The sequence below is a fragment of the Bufo gargarizans genome, chromosome 4 (genome assembly GCF_014858855.1).
Source record: "Bufo gargarizans isolate SCDJY-AF-19 chromosome 4, ASM1485885v1, whole genome shotgun sequence".
Classification (NCBI taxonomy): Eukaryota; Metazoa; Chordata; class Amphibia; order Anura; family Bufonidae; genus Bufo; species Bufo gargarizans.
The window spans coordinates 124,630,478-124,654,443 of NC_058083.1; the positions used below are offsets into that span (position 1 = coordinate 124,630,478).

Genomic DNA, 23,966 nt, shown 5'->3' on the forward strand with positions numbered 1-23,966 from the left:
ATCTAAATATATGTGCAGTCTCAGTCCTTTGGGCAGCCGTACATTGGGCCCACACTTTTTATGGCTCCTCAAACTCTACAGTAACAAAAAAAAAAAAGAACTGATAATAATACATCCATCCTTTATTTATTTTATTTAAAAAAAATGTAAAAAACACATCATCTGCTGTGCATAGTTGCACAAAATATATTTGTTGTCCTTAGTATTGTCTGAGTAAAATTAATATAGCCAATGTAATAGCTTTAAATGATGATGTTCCACTCAGTCAATAAACTTCCAAACGTGCTTGATAGTGTTAATGATAGATTTTAATATTGCATTTTATTGCCATCACTCCAGTCACTCTGAACCAGTCTCAGTTCAATCTCTTCCTCCAGCCCTACAGTTATACATTATGTACTGTTATACCTACATTCCTCTTACATTCAGTGATGTCTCCTCTGATGTAAACATTCTTTTTCCTCTTCTCCTCCCTTTGGAACAGACCGCCTTGACACCTTCTTTCACCCATATCTCTTATCTGCAGGGTTTACTACACAGACATCTTAGATTCATCACTTTTCTATCATCCTCCCCCCGCCTTGTGCCCCAAAGTTGTTATCCTGCTGCTAACTCCAATAATCTGCCTGCTGTGCTCCCCAATGCCCCCAAATACTATACTGCAAAAATAATAGTTCTATAAAGATAGACCCCCATAGTAAGTGCTGCCTGTGACGAACTGCGACCGCCGCGGCCACAATACGTCACGAAACCGTCACAGCGCCCCTAGTGGTCAATCTGCAAACAGGCCTCCCAGCCACTTTCAGCACACCGACAGTCTAACTTGAGTCCGTACAGTCGATAGGCTGAAAGCGCAGGGAGTGGACCGCCGATTGACCGCCAGTAAGCGTGCGACGAACTGGACCGGAACTACACACAGGGTAGTTTAACTGCCACCACCTCGCAATTTATGGGAGCGAGGAACCCACTATCTAGATAACACAACCGAGTAGCTTTCTCTTCGGAGAGGCTAGGGTAAGTTTTTGCAGTGTTTGAAAACAGGCATATGGCTAGAGAAATGACTTGGAGGTCATTTATTATATATCTATATACAATACAAATTATCACGATGCACAGTAATTATTAACACAATAATCAAGGAAAGTATAGTCCAATAAACAAAAAGAGAGAAAAGAAAGGAAATACTTAGTTTCCGTAGAAAAGATGTCCGTTGGTGAAATAGTCCGTTGCAGGGGTAAAGTCCAAGAAGCCTTTGTCCAGTGTAATATGCCTTCAGCCCACAGGTTCTCTGGCTGAGGCCCTCTTTAGGTGTTGTTAAAAGTGGAGAACTCCTTTAGCAGATTCTAGGTCTGTATTATAAAGGGTCCTAGAATCAAGGCGGGGAATTGAGAGTCCGCCTGCTGGGCAGGCTGTATTCCTGAGGTGAATGTCAGTTCTGAAATATGTCATGTGCCATATCGCGGGATGTCTCCGCTGTACACAAGTAACAAGCACATATTCACATTCCCCACAAAATATGGAGTTCAGGGATACCAAATATTACTATTATAACTGGTTCTATGATGGGGTAACACCATAACTTTACCTGGGTACATCTTAGAGTTATGTTTTTCCTATGTAAACGTCCAGTGAATTCTGAGTGACACGATGATGTAATTTTTACGTCCGTAAGATGCATGGGCTCTCTTAAAAAGGTAAAAATCATATCTCAGATTCATGTTGCAGTCTGGGAAACCTTGGTGCCGGACTGTCTGCAGCAAGCCAGCTTACAGACCCTTATAGCAGCGACACCAAATGTCTCCCCCCCCAGGTGCAGTCTTCACACCTAGCTGTGATATCTCTTCAGGAAGGGAAGTTCTTTTGTCAACCATAGGAAGCCAGCTGTAATTGCGTTATCTGCTGGGCATCTATTGACTGACTTGAACAAAAGGACTATGTCGTTCTCTGGGTACACAGAAGGACAGAAGGAGACGCTCTGAATAATCAAATTGTAGGTTCTGGGGCCTAGGGAAATAATTACTGTTTAATAGACCTACTGTTCAATACTGTTCAATAAGGCAGAGTAATATTGATAATATTGGGAGGACAGTTCAATATTCTCGCGGATCATCCGTGACACCTCCCCCCCGCGTCTGTGGCTAGACATCCGTCTGCAAGACGGGTGGCGTCGCCGCTAACCTGCGCTGATCGGTCTGGATCGCCGTTGCACCGGGATAAGCCATCCGCATTTTGATGTCTGCTGCCTGCCCTGTGCTGGATGGTAAAATCGTACTGCTGCAGCGACAAGCTCCAACGTAGGAGCTTCCCGTTGGACCCCGCAGTACGGTTCAGCCAACTGAGAGGATTATGGTCCGTAATGATTGTGAAGGAGCGGCCGTACAGATAGGGTTGAAGCTTCTGCAGGGCCCACACAATCGCCAGACACTCCTTTTCTGTAGTTGAGTAAGAGACTTCTCGGGGAAGAAGTTTCCGGCTCAGGTACAGAAGAGGATGCTCGTCCCCTTTTCCATCCACCTGGCTTAAGACAGCGCCGAGACCGTAATCTGATGCGTCGGTTTGCACTATGAACCGACGGCTGAAATCTGGGGCTTGAAGCACAGGGGCGCTAGCTAACGCCTGCTTCAAGGCCCGGAAGGCGTTCTCACACTCAGGGGTCCACGTAACCACTTTCGGGTGCTTCTTACCAGTGGCATCCGTCAGGGGCTTCGCGATGGCACTATAGGCCGGTACAAACTTCCTATAGTAGCCCGCGGTCCCCAGGAATGCCTGAACCTGTCGCTTGGTGATAGGCCGAGGCCACGCTAAGATGGCGTCAACCTTTCCCGTGTCCGGTTTCAGGGTGTTCCCTCCCACTCGGTGCCCTAAATACTGGACTTCCGTCATGCCGATCTGACACTTACTTGGCTTAACTGTCAAATTGGCTGCAGCCAGCCGTTGCAGTACCTGGGACAGATGTTTGAGGTGTTCTTCCCAGGTGGGGCTAAACACCGCAATATCGTCCAAATATGCTGCAGCGAACGGTTGCATTTCCTCCAGCAGGTCGTTCATAGCCCGCTGGAACGTGGCAGGCGCATTTTTCATTCCAAAGGGCATCGGCGTAAATTCGAAGAGCCCGAAGGGAGTGATAAAGGCCGACTTCTGCCGCGCGTCCGGGGCAAGAGGGATCTGCCAGTACCCCCGGCTCAGATCCATGATTGATAGATAGCTGGCAGCCGCCAGCTTATCTAGCATCTCATCGATGCGAGGCATGGGGTAGGCGTCCGTAGTGGTTACAGCGTTCAACTTCCGGTAGTCCACGCAGAACCGCGTTGTCTTGTCTTTCTTGGGTACCAAGACGACGGGTGCCGCCCATGGACTACAGGACCGCTGAACGACCCCCAGTTCTAGCATTTCCCCCACCTCACGCTGCATGTCCGCCTGCACCTCCGGAGAGACGCGATAGGCGGATTGCTTGATGGGGGGATGTGCTCCGGTATCTAACCGGTGAGCGACCAGATTGGTCCGTCCCGGGATCCCTGAGAAGGTCCGGTGGTACCGACCTAACACCTCCTGTAACTGCTCTCTCTGGGACGGGGAGAGCTGCGGGTTGACATTTATGTCCCCGTCCGTCTCCTGGGTGTCAGCCAGCAGATCTACCAGAGGGTCTGTCTCGCCCTGTTCTAACCGGCTGCACACTGGGAGTACATACTGGGTTCTATCGTGGTGAGCCTTCAGCATGTTAATGTGAAAGGCCTTCTGTTTTCTACCCCCCATGTTCACCAAGTATGTCAGGGGGTTTAAACGCTTCTCTATGGTGTATGGCCCCTCCCATGCCGCCTGTAACTTATTGTGCCGTATGGGAAGAAGGGCATAGACCTTGTCTCCAGTTTCAAATGCCCGGTCTCCCGCGGTGCGGTCGTACCATAGTTTCTGTTTGGCCTGGGCCTGGGCCAGATTCTCCGTTACCATGGCAGAGAGTGACTCCATTTTGTCTCTGAACTTCAGGACGTAATCCACTACAGAGACATCCGTGGGATCACCTTTGCCTTCCCACGTCTCTCGCATCAGCTGTAGTGGCCCTCGGACGTTCCTGCCATACAGGAGTTCAAACGGGGAGAACCCGGTGGACTCTTGCGGTACTTCCCTGTAGGCAAACAGCAGATGAGGCAGGTACCGTTCCCAGTCCCCACCCTGCGACTCAACGAATGTGGCCAGCATCTGCTTTAATGACGCGTTAAAGCGCTCGCAGAGGCCGTTGGTTTGCGGGTGGTATGGACTGGAGACGAGGTGCGTCACTTGGATCCCTGCCGCCAGGGCGTCCATCAGTTCAGACATAAACTGGGGTCCCTGATCTGTGAGCATTTCCGCAGGGAACCCTACACGTGAAAATATGGAAATTAGCGCGTCTGCTACCTTGTCTGCCCTCAGGAAGGAGAGGACGACCGCATCTGGGTAGCGAGTCGCGTAATCCACCAGCGTCAAGATGTACCTCTTGCCGCTGCGGCTGGGAATGGGCAGAGGTCCAATTATGTCGACTGCCACTCGGTGAAATGGCTCACTTATGATTGGCAGTGGACACAGGGGAGCCTTGCGCGGATTCCCAGCTCGTTTAACCTTCTGACAAACCGTACACGAGCGACAATAATTGATGACATCTATCCTCATTCTAGGCCAGTAGAAATGCCCCTGAATACGGTCAAGTGTCCTGCGAATTCCTAGGTGCCCTGCCAAGGGGATGTCATGTGCGGATTTCAGCACATGCCCCCGGAAGGCACTAGGTACCACAAGCGACTTGGTACTCACGGTCATTTCGCCTTCGGTGGGTTGTATCGCCTCACTATACAACTTCCCACCTTCCCAGTACACTTTGAACCCGGCCCCATCCGCGAGGGGCTCAGCAGCCTGTCTTCTGAGACCCTCGAGGCTAGGATCGGTTTGAAGTGCGTGCTCGAAGGCCGCCTGATCCGTTTCAGCCAGCTGGCCCGTGGCGTACGAGGCCTGTGGCTGACAGTCACCCTCCCTGGGGTCAGAGGAGTGGGAGGAGACCGGAGCCTCTTCCCCCTGTTCTGAGTTCAAGTTTTGGGTGGCCCGACTCCGAGTCACAGCTAGGACAGGTATGACTTCGGAGCAAGGCAGATTAGCATTTTCAATATCACATGTAGAAATCACATTAGCAGGTACGTCATGCATATCATCAACATTAATATTGGATACATTCAACCCCCCTCCCCCAGACTTTTTCCCCCGGGTGCCAAGCACCTGGGTGGGGGCAGAGGGCGGACCCCCTTCCTGGGATCCCGAGGGGTTTGTGGCGGGTTCATAATAGGATACCAGCTTGCCTAGATCGGACCCCAACAAAACAGGAACTGGTAGCTGGTCTAGGATACCAACTACCTTTTCTTGAACACCCACCCCCCAGTCGATGGAAACCCGGGCTTGGGGAATGTGAGAAAGAGTGCCCCCCACCCCCGTGAGGGTGAGATACTTGTCTGGGATGATGTCCTTTGTGGGCACAAGGTGCGGACGCACCAGGGTGACATCGGCTCCCGTGTCCCGGAAACCGGTGACTAGCTGGTCATTCACTGTAACAAGCTGGTGATTGCTGGTGATGGGGTCAATCTCCTCCCCACCGGCGAACAAAACAGTTGAAGATGATGGTTCACGCTGGGATGCGCTGGCTGGCTGTGTCTGTCGTGGGCGAGGTACAGGTGGTTCAGATGCTGGCTGTGGCTGTCTCCGCTCAGGACAGTTGAATTTCATATGTCCAGGCTTGCGGCAGTAGTGACAGGTGATTGCATTAGGTGCCCTAGGTCTGGAAGCAGTAGCTGCACTTGGTGGTCTCTGTGGTGGACGGCCCACAGAGGCAGGGGGGTCTGCCCTGACATTGGGCAGACCTCCTCTCCAGTGAGATGGTGCAGATTTACGCAGATCGGGCACTCGGGTTGTGACAAAAGTCTCAGCTAAGACTGCAGCAGTGGTTGCTGACGCAGGCTTCCGTTCTAGCACGAATTGTCTCACATCCGCAGGGCAAATACAAAGAAGCTGGTCTAGCACCATCAAGTCCTCTAGGATGTCATAAGACCCTTTTGTTAGGCCTAAAGTCCACTGGCGGAATGTAGTGCGTAAGCTACTGACCACATCCGGATAAGAGTCCGTACGATACTTTTGTAAGGACCTAAACCTTTTCCGATAGACTTCAGGGGTCAGCTGGTATTTAGCAATGATAGCGTCTTTTATGGCGGAATAATCTTCATCCTGCTCCATGGATAACTCCGCAAATGCGTCCAGCGCTTTGTAGCGCAACAGGGGGGTCAGGTGTCTGGCCCACTGCTCTTGGGGCAGACGATACTGACGGCAGGCTTTCTCAAAGGATTGCAAAAACAAGTCTATGTCAGTGTCCTTTTCAATGGGAGCAAATTTAAATTTTGCACTCACGTGTGATGCTGCTCCTTCTGCAGGAAAGTTGGGTGATGAGCTTCGGCTGGGTTGATGTATTCTGGCCATGCTCAGTTCATGCCGACGTTGGCTTTCTTCGCGCTCAGCCATGTACTGTAGGTACTTTACCGGGTCAGTGTCCATTAGTTTTTGGAGGGCCTGCTGCATCATAGGGTCTGTACAAATAGATAGTCTGGTACTGGCCGGTTCCGGGCGAGTACTTAAAGAAAAATTAGGATCCGTACTGAAATACTGCGCTGGGGGGCCAACAGGGCCCGCAGGATGTTCCCCCTCCGAGTAGTCAGGATTCTCAGTCTCCGGTTCCTCAGGACTTGAGTCAGATGGGCCGGTGTCTCCCGCAGTAGACACATCCAACAGCCGCAGTTGTTGGTTATCCCATCGGAACAAGTCTTTTATCAGGTCGGTCTTTGTTTTGCGACCGACTTCAATGCCCCGTTCTTGGCACAGATTTTCCAGATCTGCCAAAGCCATTTTCTTGTATTCCCCGGACATTTTCACGCCAAATAAAAGATAGATAAAGAAAACAAGATTTCGGGGAGGGTACTGGACTACACAGTCTCTCTGTACATACAGATAAATGTATTGCACTCAGCCACACCACCACCAAATTGGTTTGGTTCTGACAGAGGTAAATTAGTTAATCTCTGTTCAGATGTTCTAAACACATACAAAAAGGAATCCCAGTAGCTGCCTACCAATATGTGACGAACTGCGACCGCCGCGGCCACAATACGTCACGAAACCGTCACAGCGCCCCTAGTGGTCAATCCGCAAACAGGCCTCCCAGCCACTTTCAGCACACCGACAGTCTAACTTGAGTCCGTACAGTCGATAGGCTGAAAGCGCAGGGAGTGGACCGCCGATTGACCGCCAGTAAGCGTGCGACGAACTGGACCGGAACTACACACAGGGTAGTTTAACTGCCACCACCTCGCAATTTATGGGAGCGAGGAACCCACTATCTAGATAACACAACCGAGTAGCTTTCTCTTCGGAGAGGCTAGGGTAAGTTTTTGCAGTGTTTGAAAACAGGCATATGGCTAGAGAAATGACTGGGAGGTCATTTATTATATATCTATATACAATACAAATTATCACGATGCACAGTAATTATTAACACAATAATCAAGGAAAGTATAGTCCAATAAACAAAAGAGAGAAAAGAAAGGAAATACTTAGTTTCCGTAGAAAAGATGTCCGTTGGTGAAATAGTCCGTTGCAGGGGTAAAGTCCAAGAAGCCTTTGTCCAGTGTAATATGCCTTCAGCCCACAGGTTCTCTGGCTGAGGCCCTCTTTAGGTGTTGTTAAAAGTGGAGAACTCCTTTAGCAGATTCTAGGTCTGTATTATAAAGGGTCCTCGAATCAAGGCGGGGAATTGAGAGTCCGCCTGCTGGGCAGGCTGTATTCCTGAGGTGAATGTCAGTTCTGAAATATAGCATGTGCCATATCGCGGGATGTCTCCGCTGTACACAAGTAACAAGCACATATTCACATTCCCCACAAAATATGGAGTTCAGGGATACCAAGTATTACTATTATAACTGGTTCTATGATGGGGTAACACCATAACTTTACCTGGGTACATCTTAGAGTTATGTTTGTCCTATGTAAACGTCCAGTGAATTCTGAGTGACACGGTGATGTAATTTTTACGTCCGTAAGATGCATGGGCTCTCTTAAAAAGGTAAAAATCATATCTCAGATTCATGTTGCAGTCTGGGAAACCTTGGTGCCGGACTGTCTGCAGCAAGCCAGCTTACAGACCCTTATAGCAGCGACACCAAATGTCTCCCCCCCAGGTGCAGTCTTCACACCTAGCTGTGATATCTCTTCAGGAAGGGAAGCTCTTTTGTCAACCATAGGAAGCCAGCTGTAATTGCGTTATCTGCTGGGCATCTATTGACTGACTTGAACAAAAGGACTATGTTCTTCTCTGGGTACACAGAAGGACAGAAGGAGACGCTCTGAATAATCAAATTGTAGGTTCTGGGGCCTAGGGAAATAATTACTGTTTAATAGACCTACTGTTCAATACTGTTCAATAAGGCAGAGTAATATTGATAATATTGGGAGGACAGTTCAATATTCTCGCGGATCATCCGTGACACTGCCTAAAGTCCCACCAATTGCAATCATTTTCTCCCAAAGTACCTGCATTAGTAAAAGTACCCCAATAGCAGGAATATTACCCAGGACTTCCCCTTTTAGTAGTAATGCCTTTAATATTGTGCCTATAATAATAATGCCCCCACAATACCCTCAGTAGTAATAATGCTGCCACAGCACCCCCAGTAGAAATAAGGTCCAACTATAGTGCCCCCAGCAGTAACAAGGCGCCTCTATAAGACACCCCATAACAACCCTCAGTAGCAATAAATGTAGTATGATGCATCCAGTAGTTCCCCTGTGGTATACTGCACCTCCTGTAGTAAAATGCACCTCTGTAGTCCTCCAAATAGTATAATGCCCCCCTGTAGGGATTTTATATATAATACCCTCCCTGCTGTAGTCCCCCACTTAGTATAATGCCCCCTAGGGGTTTTAAATGTAATACTCCCCCCTACAGTCCCCCACTTAGTATAATGCCCCCTAGAGGTTTTATATATAATGCTCTTCCCCTGTATTCCTCCACTCAGTATAATGCCCCTCTATGGGTTTTATATATAATGCTTCCTGCATTATATGGCGACCTTCTGCACCATTCTACTGCTCACAGGTTTCAGGTCTACATGCTTGAAGCCTATGAGACTGAATGGTGGGGGCAGGAACCATAGGCTCCTGTGCCCCGCCACAAAGTGTTGCCCCCTCAGAAGCAATTCGGTTTTTTATTATAAAATAAGGAGAAAGGGGCATTTTTTTTCTTTTTTAAGTTATTAATTTTATGACTTTATTAATTTTATTAAAAACAGTTTTTTTTACTGTTTGTGTACTACAGTGAGTAGTACACTAAAAGGTTGCCTAGGAGACGCAGCCTGCAGCTGTAGGTCACGGACGAATCTAATTTCCCCTCGGAAACAGGGAAACAGACAAAGAGAGAGAGCGCACAATAGTGTAATATGTTCACCGGATGAGGATATCAAAGTGGGAAGTAACCAAACTCACCTTATGGAGTTGTGCTCCGGCAGGCACAACTCTACTGTAAGCTTTAATACAAAAAAGACTTTTGCACCAGGACTGCAGCCGCAGATTTTGTAATCTCTTGGATGGGATGTCCAGTCCCCCAAAAGAAAATCGTGGTAATGAAAAGAGGTTCTGCGTCGGCGCGAAATCACTTAGTGGAAGCAGTCTTATAGATGTGTTCTTTTATTCAGAAACAACGCGTTTCGGGGATCAAAGGCTCCCCTTCATCAGGTTACACAAACATATAATAGATATTGTGGCAAGAACATATTTATAGATAAATTCTTTCAAAAAAAACCGCCAAAGGATGCACCTGGGTGACGCCCCTTGTGGGAGGAGCTATCCCCAGGTATCATCCAAACCATGTAGGTGTTCTTAACATAAACATACATAACATTATATAATATTAACATTAGATTGGAGTGACTAGCTGTATATAGTCTTGTGGCTTGGATCGCTTCTTTGTTTAGTTGAAATTCGCTGCCGATTACAAAAAAAACATAAAGGGTAAAGTGTAGTTCCCGGTCATGTGATCGCTAGTACAATCGTCACATGACTCGGGAATCCGGAAGTGTTTGCTGCTTCAGCGCCGCTCATATCTAGCCGGGCGGAAGCAGCAGTGTTACGATCCCCCTGCCAGCGCATGCTCACAAGGACAATCTGAGCTGGCAGCCGGAATCCATAGCAGGGGGTGTCACATGATCGCATCATGCGGTCATGTGACCTGTCATCTTTCAGCACGGCATTGTGAATCAGTATGTTTACGGTGTCCATAGACACAGAGTTAGCGATCCATATTATCTGCATATTCAGTACTCATATAGAGAAGATATATATAAAAAGGAAACCTATATCTTAGGTCACACCATAATTTCTATAATTATAAGGCTAATTTTAACCCATTGTAAGCGCTCTGTATATGTTATATGGTGTACTTAACTAAAAAGAAGTAGTAGCCAGTGATTATAAAAATATCATAAAATTCTAATGACTCATATAAAATCAAAAGACATATTTGATAAATAAGGGGGGGGCAGTTTAAATCCATATGTATCTTAAGTGCAGACCGTAATGAATATTCATATATATAAAATATATAAAAAATATATATAAAAAAATATATAAAAAATATATATATATATATATATATAAAAAATGTATAAATATGGAGATAAAAATGTATAAAAAAAATATATATATATAATAAAAAAAATTGTAAGAGAAATTTTAATAAAGAAGTAATTAAAAAAAAAAAAAAAAAAAAAAAAAAGGGAGAATTTTATATCAATTTCATACATTCCATCAAGGGATTGTTGTTTGTATCCTTTCTTTCTAGAGGTTTATTTCAAAGGCCTCATTGAGCCCGTACGGATTGAGGCTATTAAGTTTAAAAATCCAATACATCTCCCGACGTCTGATGTATTGGACGTCTGTTTGGAGATGTATTGGAATGAGTTCAATTGGTGTTATCATGAACCCTACAGTATTACCATCATGGTGTTCCGCCGCATGTCTAGAAACACTATGTTTCATGTATCTTTTCCGGATTTTTGAACGATGTGTATTAAAACGTTTGCGTAATTGTATCGTGCGGCCTACATATTGTAGGTGACAGGGGCACTCTAATATATAAATGACAAAGCTTGAGTTACAGGTCAGGTGATTTTGAATTTGGAATACTTCCCCAGTGCTCTTGCTATGGAAAGAAGATCGTTGATTGATGTTATTACAGCAGAGGCATCTTGAGTGACCACATTTGAAACTTCCTTTGGGGGCCTCAGTATCCAAATCATTGTTGGCGGAATATGTTATTGGTCTCATTTTGCTCGGAGCTAGAATGTATTTCAGAGTTTTAGCTCTTCTATATGTAAATTTAGGATTCTCCGGAATGATTTGGCTAAGTATGGGATCCCTTTTGAGGATATGCCAGTGTTTCCCCAATGTCTCCTTAATGGCGTTATGATTTTGGTTATAGGTTGTTATGAAATTATAACAGTACAAGTTGGGATCATTTTTATCCTCTACTTTTTGAGGTGGGGCTAGACTTTCTGATTGAGTCAGCTTATTTGCTTTTTCTCTGGCACCCACAATGATGTTACTAGGGTACTTTTTTTGGTTAAACCGGGATGTCAGAATGTTGCATTGTAAGTCGAAGTCTGAATCCAATGTGCAATTTCTGCGGATCCGTTTAAATTGGCTGAAGGGGACATTTGACTTCCACTTCCTGTAGTGTGTGCTACTGAAGTCAAGATAGCTATTGCTATCCACCTTTTTGAAGAAAGTACGTGTTTTAATTTCGTTATTCAAGATGAAGATCTCTAGATCCAAGAATTCAGTTTTTGTTTTGTCATATGTGCCTGTAAATTTAATTCCCCAATTATTGGCGTTTAAATGAGATAGAAATTCCTCTATTGTAGATAATTCGCCATCCCAGATGAAGATCAAATCATCGATGTATCTTTTAAAGTAAATGATGTTTTTATGCCAGAACTTAGTTTGGTATATGAAATGTTCTTCAAACCTACCCATAAACAGATTCGCAAAACTTGGCGCGAAACGCGTCCCCATCGCGGTGCCCCGTATCTGTTTATAGGTCTGGTCCTGAAAGGAGAATATATTGTGGGTGAGGATAAATTCAATCCCTTTGCTGATAAAATTTTTTTGCTCTAGGGGCATTTCTATGTCATTGTTTAAAAAGGTAGACACACATTCCAATCCTAGGTTGTGGGGTATGTTTGTATATAAAGCTGAGATATCTAGGGTTAGCCAATGGTAGTTTCCTTTCCACTTGATATTTTTTATGGATGTTATCAATGATGCGGAATCTTTGAGATGTGATTTCAGATTTTGAACATATTTCTGTAGATGTACATCAATATAGTGGGAAAGGTTTCTGGTCAGAGAGGACACCCCAGAGATTATCGGTCTACCGGGGGGGTTTATTAGGGTCTTATGTATTTTGGGCAAATGGTAAAAGGTCGCTAGGGTAGCATCTTTTACCAAAATATATTCTTTTTCCTTTTTGTCCAAAATAGTTTCCGCTGATTTTATTAGTTTGTCAAATTCCTCTCTATATTGGTTGGAAGGGTCACTGTGTAGTAGTTTATAATAATTTGTGTCCGAGAGTATATTTAGGGCTTCTTTTAAATAGTCCTCTCTGTTCTGGATCACGATTCCACCCCCTTTGTCTGCACTTTTTATCATAATATTTGTATTAGATTGTAAGTTTTTAAGAGCTACTCTCTCGTGTGGTCTGAGATTGTGTTCTTCGCGTTTTTTACGTTTTTTATGGCCGGGCGGGAGGGCCCCCTGGTTTATTTGTCTGAAATCGTTTGATACTAAAGAGTAGAAGCTATCTAAAAAATTGCCTTTGTGATGAATGGGGTAAAAGTTAGATGGTGGTCTGAGGCCTGATGGAATAGCTTTCTGGTCGGGCCCTTCCGCAGTTGGAGCGGTTCCTGATAGTCCCTGGGATGTTTTTGTTGCTATGTTTTCCTGCATTTTGAAATGTCTCTTTAAGGTCAGTTTTTTAATAAATCGGTTTAAATCTAAGAACAGATCAAACTCATTTATTTTGCTTGTGGGACAGAATGACAGTCCCTTTGATAGCACTGCGATTTCAGCTTTCTTAAGCGTATATGACGAAAGGTTGAAGATACCCAAGGATTTTTCGGTATTGGTTATTTTCTCTGAGTCATGTTCAGTGTTTATATTTTTCTTTTTACTTTTGTTCTTGCCTGCTCTGCAACCTCTTCTGGGTTTTTTCTTTTTGTGGGTTTCCAGCCTAGTGGGTGAAAAAAATGTGTAATATTTACTGTTTTTGGACTTTTCAGTATAGGGTATGCTGCTGTGGGGTGTATGAGAGGTGGTAATGCTAAAAAAGAAGGACCTGCTATGGAGAGGTCTTCTATGGATTGTGGATCAAATTGTGTGGTATTTTGAGGTGGGTCTTTGTTCTGAAGCACCAGATCCGATTGATTTGGGGTAGGAGTAGTACAATCTGAATTCACAGTACATGCTGGGGGTGTACCGGTATGCACCGTTAGAAGCGAATCAGCTTCCACGTCTGAAGGGGTGGACGGAGTGGAAAATCTAGACTGAGGTGGGGTAGTGGATTGTGGGTGAGTGGAAAAGATGGTGGGGGGGAGATTGAGTGGTCCACATTCTTCCATGATATTTTTAGGAAATATAATCGATGGGGACGTGATTGAGATTGTATTATTGGAGAGGGAGACTGAATTTAGTTTGCTGGGTGTAAGTAGGGGAGTATGGAACTCTAGTTTGGAAGAATCTGATTTTGAGATAGGAGTCCCTCTAATACAGTTTAAGTTATCAATGGATCTACTACAAAGGAGATTGTTGATGGGAAGTCTATCTTTGGTGTATGATTCAGTGTTCTTCCCATATGATGCGATTGTGGGATTCCGCAGTTCCCTATATGGGTATCTGGGTGCAGTTCTAGATTGAGGATTTTTATGGCTCTGATTAGGCTTATTTCTATATATATGGTTATTCCTATAAACATGATTCTTACGAGGTTTGTAGTCTTGTTGCTTATGTTGAGTAGTGTGTGTGGTGGGGCCTCCCTCATCCGCAATAGTGCTAGTCGCCTCAGTGTTATAAATGGCCGATGTGTTGTCATGCGATGTTTTTTGGAGGGGATATTTTTTCCAAAATTTTATATTGTTGGAGGCAAAATCGCATTGCTAGTTTGCCACTCTTCTTATTTAAAGTTTCTTTTTCAAAAGTGAGGATTCTTGTGGTAATTAGACGGTCAAACTTTGGGAAGTTAGCGTTTGATCTATACTTAGACAATTCTAGATAGCAGCTGGATATCTTAGTCCCTAGGTCTAAATAGAGGGACCTCCTTTTTTCAATCAGTCTGGTCATGAGGCCTCTTGCACAGTCAAGTAGATACAAGTCCCATTCTGCGTCAAAAGTCAAATCATCTTTGAAGCAGTTGTCAAACCGTAGTCTGAGGCCACGGGGGACAATTTTTTCTTGTATATAGATTTCGAGAAATGTAGCATCCAGATGGTGTTGTATTTCATCAGTAGTAAGCTTTTCAAGTTTGTAAAAAAGATTAAGTAATAGTTTTTCATCAATAGTACTTGCGTTTTCAGCCTCACATGTCATTACACTGGGGTCCACTGGATTCCTAGTATATTGGGATATTAGGCGTTCACGTTGTTCGATTCTGTTCTGGATGTAGTCCATATTTTCTTTAGGTTGATTGTAGTCTCCTTGAGATCTGCTTGGTAGGTCCTATGTGCTGCTCTCACAGTCTGGAGTATCCAGAAAACGGAAATGTAGGTCACGGACGAATCTAATTTCCCCTCGGAAACAGGGAAACAGACAAAGAGAGAGAGCGCACAATAGTGTAATATGTTCACCGGATGAGGATATCAAAGTGGGAAGTAACCAAACTCACCTTATGGAGTTGTGCTCCGGCAGGCACAACTCTACTGTAAGCTTTAATACAAAAAAGACTTTTGCACCAGGACTGCAGCCGCAGATTTTGTAATCTCTTGGATGGGATGTCCAGTCCCCCAAAAGAAAATCGTGGTAATGAAAAGAGGTTCTGCGTCGGCGCGAAATCACTTAGTGGAAGCAGTCTTATAGATGTGTTCTTCTTTTATTCAGAAACAACGCGTTTCGGGGATCAAAGGCTCCCCTTCATCAGGTTACACAAACATATAATAGATATTGTGGCAAGAACATATTTATAGATAAATTCTTTCAAAAAAAACGCCAAAGGATGCACCTGGGTGACGCCCCTTGTGGGAGGAGCTATCCCCAGGTATCATCCAAACCATGTAGGTGTTCTTAACATAAACATACATAACATTATATAATATTAACATTAGATTGGAGTGACTAGCAGCCTGAAGCTGGATCTCCTCAGCACCCATAGAAGGCAGGTCCTGATGCCGTGCAAGGTATTGGGCAGCCTCTGCACGGCATCGGGCTGCCTTCTGACACATCGAATCCCCGCAACAGCAGCGCGGGGACTCGATGCTCTCCCTCACCCGATACAAACCCTTTCTATGTCGCGGTCAGCGCGGACTGCGGCATAGAAGGGGTTAATCCACCGACATCGGCTTTTACAGCGATGCCGGCAGATACAGCAGGGGCCCAGCTACCATGGACTGCCGGGCCCCTGCAGTGATCGCACGCGCACCACTCCGTGCCCGCCCGATCGCAATGACGTACTATTACGCCAAATTGCGGACACAGTGGCTTCCATGATGTAATAGTACATCATGTGTCAGGAAGGGGTTAAATACCTAATCTAGCTCTAGGATTGGGCGTTCAGCCAGGAACCTGATTGGCTTAACTGGTGGGCATAGCAACCCTCCCAGCACAGCCTTGCACAGAACTTTGGTTGGGTAAACTCCTCACATTAAATGTGTCTGAATTCTGGTCTAATTTTAGCTAAAACCTGGTGTACATGCTTTGCACTCCATTAATTATATGTTTTAGACACTTGCCGTGCCTCAATAGACAAGGGGTATTGGTTTAAAAGGATTGGGTGTGGCTCAAACATGCGCCAACATTTTTGGCACAAACTAAACCAATCACTAGGTGGTATAATGTATCTATCAAAAGGCACCACGTATATCATACAGCATGAGTCACTGTGATAATTCTGGTGCATCCTTATATTACCAGGTCTAAATGTACACTGTCTAGATATCAGACAGGATTAGTAAATCTGATCTCAGATTGGTATACAGTGGTCTCTCAAGTTACAATATTAATTGGTTCCAGGATGACCATTGTATGTTAAAACCATTGTAACTTGAGTAATCGGTTCCAAAGCCCCAAAATGTCATCCAAGATAAGAGAAAATGAAGATTTAAGAAAAATAAGCAGATAACTAAGTCAGATAAAACAAGTCCTTACATATAGCAGTCAGGAATAGCTACTAACTGGCAACTTATCCAGCTATTTTACCAGAGAACCGGCCTTGATTGGTTGGATCTGGGTCTGAGACATTGTATGTTGAGTCTAGTTTCAACTTAGGATGGGGTCAGAAAAGACCATTGTATGTTGAAAATATTGTATCCTGAGGCCATTGTATCTTGAGGGATCACTGTATAACTGTCAACTGCCTCTAACACACTGTATAACCATTATACCATACTATATTATTTAAGCAATTAGTCAAGTTCCAGAAACAAAGTATATAAATTGATCTTTTATTTGACAGGTCCACTAATATTTGCACACGTTGGTGATAAAATTAAGATTATATTTAAAAACAAGGCAAGTAGACCATATTCAATCTATGCACATGGTGTTAAACTGGAAAATATTGATGTGAAGGCAACAGAACCTGGTAAGTTAACTTTTTACACTAAATGGTCTAAGTGGTCTTTCACCCACAAGAAATACTGCTCAGAATGGTGTGAAATAATAAGAGCAATGATCCCCACTCCCGTTCTGATGTGTTCTAGGTCTTATGCCAGTCTCTGTACTTCTTGCTCCCTCTTGACATGGACATGTGTCACTGCAGTGACCTGCTACAGCCATGGATTGGCTCCAGTCGAGAAGGATCAGGAAGTACAGCGAATGGCATCGAACCCACATAGAAAGCATTTCAACAATGGGAGTGGCGAGGGATCAGTAGGACAAATATCACATCTTCTATTATTTAAGGCAAGTGCCATTAAAACACACTTACCTGAATAAATTATTGACAACAGTTACCAATGGAATAAAATGGCAGAACCATTATTAAGGGGTTGCATACAATAAATAATACAATTAAATACATTTAAGTATAATTAAATGTATAATTATAATATAAATAACCAATGGTATATTAAAATCAATATTCCAGACTTTGTCCACCCTCTAATATGGTGACCAATCACCCACTAATGTGTAACTGTGACAAAAAGGGGAGAGAGGGTGGGACCATGCTTTCAGTCTTAAAGTCACTTTAAATGGGCACCAGCTTTATGTATAGGTGAAATTCCCACCACTGGACTATGTTAACTAATAAGATGGCTCAATTAGACCTGTACAAGCCACTAGAAAAAGAAAAAAAAACACAAACCTGTGCCTGCTGGACATTGCTGGCCCAGGGAAAGCACTATATATATTTTTGGGAATAACTGTAGGGCCCCACAATATTCATGCTAGTGGCCCTAATCATTGTAGGTGGTTTAAACAATTTAAGTGGCTGGACGACCACTTTAAAGAGAATACATATAGATACTGTATGTAATTACTATTTGTGTGTGATATCATCTAATTATGTATATTTCATACAGGAAAAATTACAACGTACATATGGAAAATCCCTAAAAGGTCTGGACCCAATAGAGATGAAAATTGTCTGACCTGGGCTTATTACTCAGCAGTTGATCCAATAAAGGTAAACCTTGCATCCATTTTAATAGGTTTTAACCAGGGCTACCTTGGTGTTGTATTCACTACTGCCCAGTTCAACCATACTCTCCATTGTAGTATTTCTCAACCTTTCCCATCCTGCCCTAAAAATACAATCTGCAGTGGTCCCAGGAGTGCACCATCACAATTAGATGGTCCTCTTCTGATGACATCTGGCTCTTCCCAGCACCACTGGAGCCACAATGGATAAATGTCAATCAGACAACCTCATTAGTAACACTGTAATGAAGCAGTTGTAAAATAAAAACTAAGTTTAAAAAATATAAAACTGCCAAACAGTACTCTTTAACCATTTTACTCAGACTTGGACTGGCCCACAGGGAAGCAGGTGAATCCCCCAGTGAAGTCAATAAACACCTCAAACCACCACAACTATCTATAATAAGGGTCTAGTCAAATATAATGTATGAATAATGTATTATGAAATATACTATGTTTTATACTTTATATGTATGTTATCATTGAGACAGGGTTATTAGTTTGCTTTGTAGGTTTCTAGAATCCCCCAGTGGACCCTTAGCCATGATGGGCCCCTAGCCTCCCATCTCCTACACAAGTGGCATATGGCACAGCTCACTGACTGTACAACATACAGATAACAGTGTAAAACATCTCAGCTAGCATCTGAATCCATAAAAATCTAGGCAACTTTATTTTAACAAACTACTCAGTATTATTTAAGATGCATGAGGTATTTGAGATGGCTTCTTGGCAAAGAAGAGGTCATCCAGTATCTTCTTTCCCTTCTCGAAGTCAATCTGGGTTGTCCTCATAATCAATCATTTTGCTGTATCTTGCTGCTTCCTTTCCCTGTGTGAGCATGTATTCCTGGCTCACATAGCTAAGAGGCAAGGGCAGGATACTAACAGGGTCTCCGGGACAGATCAGCGTAAGGCACAAGCTAGGCAGTGGCCTACTACTGAAAAAATTTGTTCGAGTTTTAGGGTGATATTTGCATATAGCTGTATAATGGGCCCCCCAGAATGTATTGTACTAGTCGACTCTCGGCACCCCAGTCCAACGCTAATTTTATTCAATTAAACTGACAAAGGACAACCAAAGTCCAAAGGTCCAGGACAACCTGTAATAAACATGCAATAACAAAAGCGGTACTAGTGAAGTATATATGAATCTATTGTCCATCCTAATACGTATTAAATGTTATTTGCAAGGGTTGGTTGGATCGAGAATTTGGCACATATGCATTGGGGCTTGGGCCCAGATCTTTTCAGACCCTAGCAAAACCACTGCAGTTCAATGAGATGCTGGCAAAGCGAATGGAATTTTTCAGATATTGTTGACAGCAAACCCGCACAGCTTCACGGGGGAAGGGTGAATGGGAACTTTGTATGTTGCTGGCAGCCATTCCAAGGAAACTTAATTCACTTTGCTGGCATCTTGGTAAAGTACATGTGCAGCGTCTGGGCCGCAGGAGTGTGGGTGGCCGGATGGGTGTAGTAGTTGTCGCCCTTACAGTTTTGAATCTAATTGGGCCAACGTGCAGTGGCTGGAAGGGCGCACCAGTTCTTCCCTTCTAGGCACAGTTTGGTTCTTGATGTCTTTCTGTCTGATTGAGGTCCAAGTGCCGTTGGTGTTGATGGTTTTACGGTGTGAGGCAAAGTCCCTGTTTTCGTGCAATGATGAGGAGGCAGTTATGCAGCAGAACAGTTTCTTTACTGAATAATTCAAATGCAAACAGTTCAGGACAGTTACTTGCAATGGACAGTTTCCTCAGCTGCACAGGTAATAAAAGGTGTCTTGAAGTAATCTTTCTTGCTCTGCACTTTGCTAACTAACTTGTACCTTAGCTTCTAGATGTGGGGTTTAATTCTTTACTTTAAGCAATATCTCTCAAACAATAAGGGTGCTCCCCTCTGTGGCAGGCAAACACTTCTGCTACATTATTTGAACAGGCTGCTAATCCACTCTTCCACCTTGGGATGTGGAAAACTACACAGGTGCGCCAAACTTTGCTTTGGTGTACTCAGACATGGGATGCTTCTCCTGAACACAAGTGCCATATTGTCAAGTAAGTCCTTTGTAAGACTGGTCACCTCTACAGGTCTTTCTCACTTCTCTTGCTTCTGGTCCACTTTAGAGATGTTATGGCTCTATCCTGGCTGGATCCAAGTCCAGGATGAGCTGGCCTGTCAGCTTTAGACTAGCTTAGACTACACTCAACTCAGACTGATTAACTTAAAGGGGTGTCCCATCTCATACCATGGGGTATATAGTGTGAGTTATTTTCATTGATGCCTTTCTGAGAAACATTCATTAAAAAAGGTCCTCTTCAATTGTATGTGGGTTGTTGGTCTGTGAAAATGGACAAAATAGGGTATTTCATAATTTTTTGACAGACATTGTTCAGGACCATCAAAAAAAAAAATGAAAAATGCAGTGTTAATAACCGCATAGGCTACATTTGTTCTTAAAACATCAGTAAAAAAAAATGCCCATCACATGGCCATTTTTGACTGTCATGTGAATGTAGCCTAAGTAGTGTGGGTGTCACAATATTTTTCTCCATACATTGATGATTTCGCAAAATTCTGAGTAGAATACTTTCCTATTATTTTTATTATTGTCATGGTCTTACCTTCTGCTGTTCTCCTTCGTTTGACATGTGCTGGCGGCCATCTTGGTTTCTGGGTTTCTTGTAGCCTCCCACCCTGCGGCTTCTCCTTCCCACTGGGAGGAGCTGGATGCCTAGCTCATATATATAGGAGGTCTGTGGCTTCAGTTCCTTGCTTGGTCCTCCTGTGTGCACATGCTTCTAAGACTGCTGCTGCTTCTGGTTCCTGATCCTGGCCTCGTCTGACTACCCCGCTGGTTCCTGATCCTGGCTTCGTCTGACTACCCTTCTGGTTCCTGATCCTGGCTTCATCTGACTACCCCTCTGGTTCCTGACCCCTGGCTTCGCAAGACCCTGCTCCGGTTTAGCCATCCGTTTGGACTTTTGCTTACAGCTTGATTTGCAATAAAGCCTTCTTATTTCCACGTATCTCTTGTTGTACGTCTGGTTCATGGTTCCTTGACATTAGGACCAAGCCATGAATTCTGACGGTACAGGGCCATCCTCGCTACCTACGCTGGTTGCCAGACTTGATCAGCAGGATCACCTGTTGGGTCGGTTCGCTGTGGCGTTGCAAACCCTGCTTGAACGCACGGCTCATTTCGCTTCCGTTGCCGATGGGTCGGTTGTCGCTCCTGGGCCCGCTCCTACTGCCGCTCCGGTTGTTGCGCCAGAGTCTACCCCGACACCTGTTGCTGCGCCTGCGGTGTCTCGGGGTATGACCGGTTCTGCCCCCCTTCCACAGCGCTTTGGGGGAGAGCCAACTCAGTGCCGAGGTTTCCTTAACCAGGTGGGCATTTATTTCGAGTTGCTGCCACATGCCTTTCCTACTGAGAGATCAAAGGTGGGCTTCTTGATCTCGCTGCTCTCGGACAAGGCCTTGGCCTGGGCCAGCCCTTTATGGGAGAACAACAATCCGGTGGTTGCCGAGTTTTCCGGTTTTGTTGCTTCTCTTCGGAAGGTATTCGATGTGCCGGCTCGTGCTGCCTTTGCTGCGAAGCTCCTTATGTCCATCAGACAGGGTTCACGATCCGTAGCTGAATACGCCATTGAGTTTCGTACCCTGGCAGCAGAGGTGGGCTGGAATAATGAGGCTCTGGTCGCTGCTTTCTCTCATGGTCTCTCGGATGCCTTGAAGGATGAGGTTGCAGCTAAGGACCTACCAGTGGAGCTCGAGTCTCTTATTTCTTTCCTGATTTTGATTGACACCAGACTCAGGGAGAGACCTTCCTTTAAGGAGAGCCTGCGGAGGTCTTCTAACAGATTGGCGCCTACGTTTGCTGTCCCACCCGTGCCTCCCTCTCCTCCCACGCCTCCTGGGGATGACTTGTCTGGGGGTGAACCCATGCAGCTGGGGTTTGCTCGCCTGTCCGAGGGGGAGAGGGTACTCCGGAGACGCGAGGGCCGATGCATGTACTGTGGTCTCGGTGGGCATTTTCGGTTGGCATGTCCGAACCGTCCGGGAAACGCTCGCACCTGAGATCCTGTCGGGGGCAGATCTTGGGTGGAGTCTCCTCGTCCCCGGTTTCCCGTGTTGACAAACCACTGATCACTGTTGTCCTCTCCTGGGTCGGGGGCTCGGTGACGACCCAGGCGTTGGTGGACTCTGGTGCTGGTGGTTTGTTCATTGATAGTGTGTTCGCTGCCGCCAATTCCATTCCTCTGCAGCCTCGAGGTTCCCCACTGGCTCTTGAGGCGATAGACGGCAGACCCCTTCTGCCGCCACACGTGACTCATGAGACCCTTCCAGTGGGGATAGCCATTGGTGCCGTTCACAGAGAGTCAGTCTGTCTCCAGGTTATTTCGTCTCCACACTACTCGGTGGTCTTGGGGTACCCCTGGCTCCAGAAGCATAATCCGACTTTCGATTGGAGATCGGCCGAGATCCTCTCGTGGTCACCGCAGTGTGGGGCTAGTTGCATCCATGGGCCTGTCAAGTTGCTGTGTACTTCCTCGGACTCTCTGTTGCCTCCTGAATACGAAGAGTACCGGGATGTATTCGATAAGGTGCGCGCGGTTGCCCTACCTCCGCACCGCCCATACGATTGTGCCATAGAGTTACAATCTGGTGCCAGTTCCTCCTCGTGGCAAGGTCTATCCACTGTCGGTAGCGGAGAATGAGGCCATGGAGGAGTACGTGAGGGAGGCGCTTTCACGCGGACACATCCGCAAATCCTCGTCCCCGGCAGGGGCTGGATTTTTCTTTGTGAAAAAGAAGGGCGGTGAGTTGAGGCCTTGCATCGATTACAGGGGTCTCAATCGCATCACGATCAAGAACGCTTACCCGATACCCTTGATTTCCGAGCTGTTCGATCGCCTCAAAGGGGCCACGGTCTTTACCAAACTCGACCTGAGGGCGGCATATAACCTGGTAAGGATCAAGGCGGGCGATGAGTGGAAGACCGCGTTTAACACCAGGACCGGTCATTATGAATCCTTGGTTATGCCCTTTGGGTTGTGCAATGCGCCCGCAGTCTTCCAGGAATTCATCAACGATGTTTTCCGTGACCTGTTGCAGCAGTGTGTGGTGGTCTATTTGGATGACATCTTGGTATATTCTGAATCCATGGAGGCCCACATTATGGATGTCAGACGAGTGTTGCAACGGTTACGAGAGAACAGGCTGTTCGGTAAGCTTGAGAAATGCGAATTTCACCGATCCCAGGTAACCTTCTTAGGTTACATCATTTCCGCTGAGGGGTTCTCCATGGATCCTGAGAAGGTTTCGGCTGTCTTACAGTGGCCCCAGCCCAGTGGTCTTCGTGCTCTGCAGCGCTTTTTGGGCTTCGCCAATTATTATCGGAAGTTCATCAGGGACTTTTCTATGCTAGCCAAGCCTCTCACGGATCTGACCAGGAAGGGCAGTAATTTCCAGGTCTGGCCGCTCGAGGCCATCCGAGCTTTTGAGGCTCTAAAGTCCGCCTTTGTGTCGGCTCCGATTCTGTCGCATCCCAACCCTGGGTTGCCCTTTGTCCTCGAGGTGGACGCGTCTGAGACGGGAGTAGGCGCCCTTCTGTCTCAGCGTAGAACACCAGAGGGTCCTCTGCTTCCTTGTGGGTTTTACTCCCGGAAACTGTCTTCCGCGGAGTGCAACTATCAGATTGGTGACAGGGAGTTATTGGCCATCGTGCAGGCCCTTAAAGAATGGAGGCACTTGCTCGAGGGTTCGGTGGTTCCGGTTCTCATCCTGACGGACCACAAGAATCTGACCTACCTTTCTGAGGCCAAGAGATTGACACCACGTCAGGCCAGATGGGCTCTGTTCTTGTCACGTTTTAATTACGTGGTCTCCTACCTACCCGGTTCCAAGAACATCAGAGCGGATGCCTTATCACGGCAGTACTCCGAGCTGTCCGGGGAGGAGTCGATTCCGACTTCGGTCATACCTCCGAATCAGATCCTGGCCGCCATTCGCACC

The 23,966-nt window shown here is 45.6% G+C and overlaps 1 protein-coding gene across 1 annotated transcript in view; it reads left to right on the forward strand.

Annotated features, from left to right (window-relative positions):
• The window catches only part of LOC122934276 (ceruloplasmin-like), a 42,017-nt gene that overhangs the window by 11,058 nt on the left and 6,993 nt on the right, over positions 1-23,966 (forward strand). The window contains exons 6-7 of the mRNA XM_044289622.1: positions 16,769-16,897; positions 17,838-17,941. Coding sequence (XP_044145557.1) covers positions 16,769-16,897; positions 17,838-17,941 — 233 coding nt within the window. The remainder of the gene's footprint in view (positions 1-16,768; positions 16,898-17,837; positions 17,942-23,966) is intronic.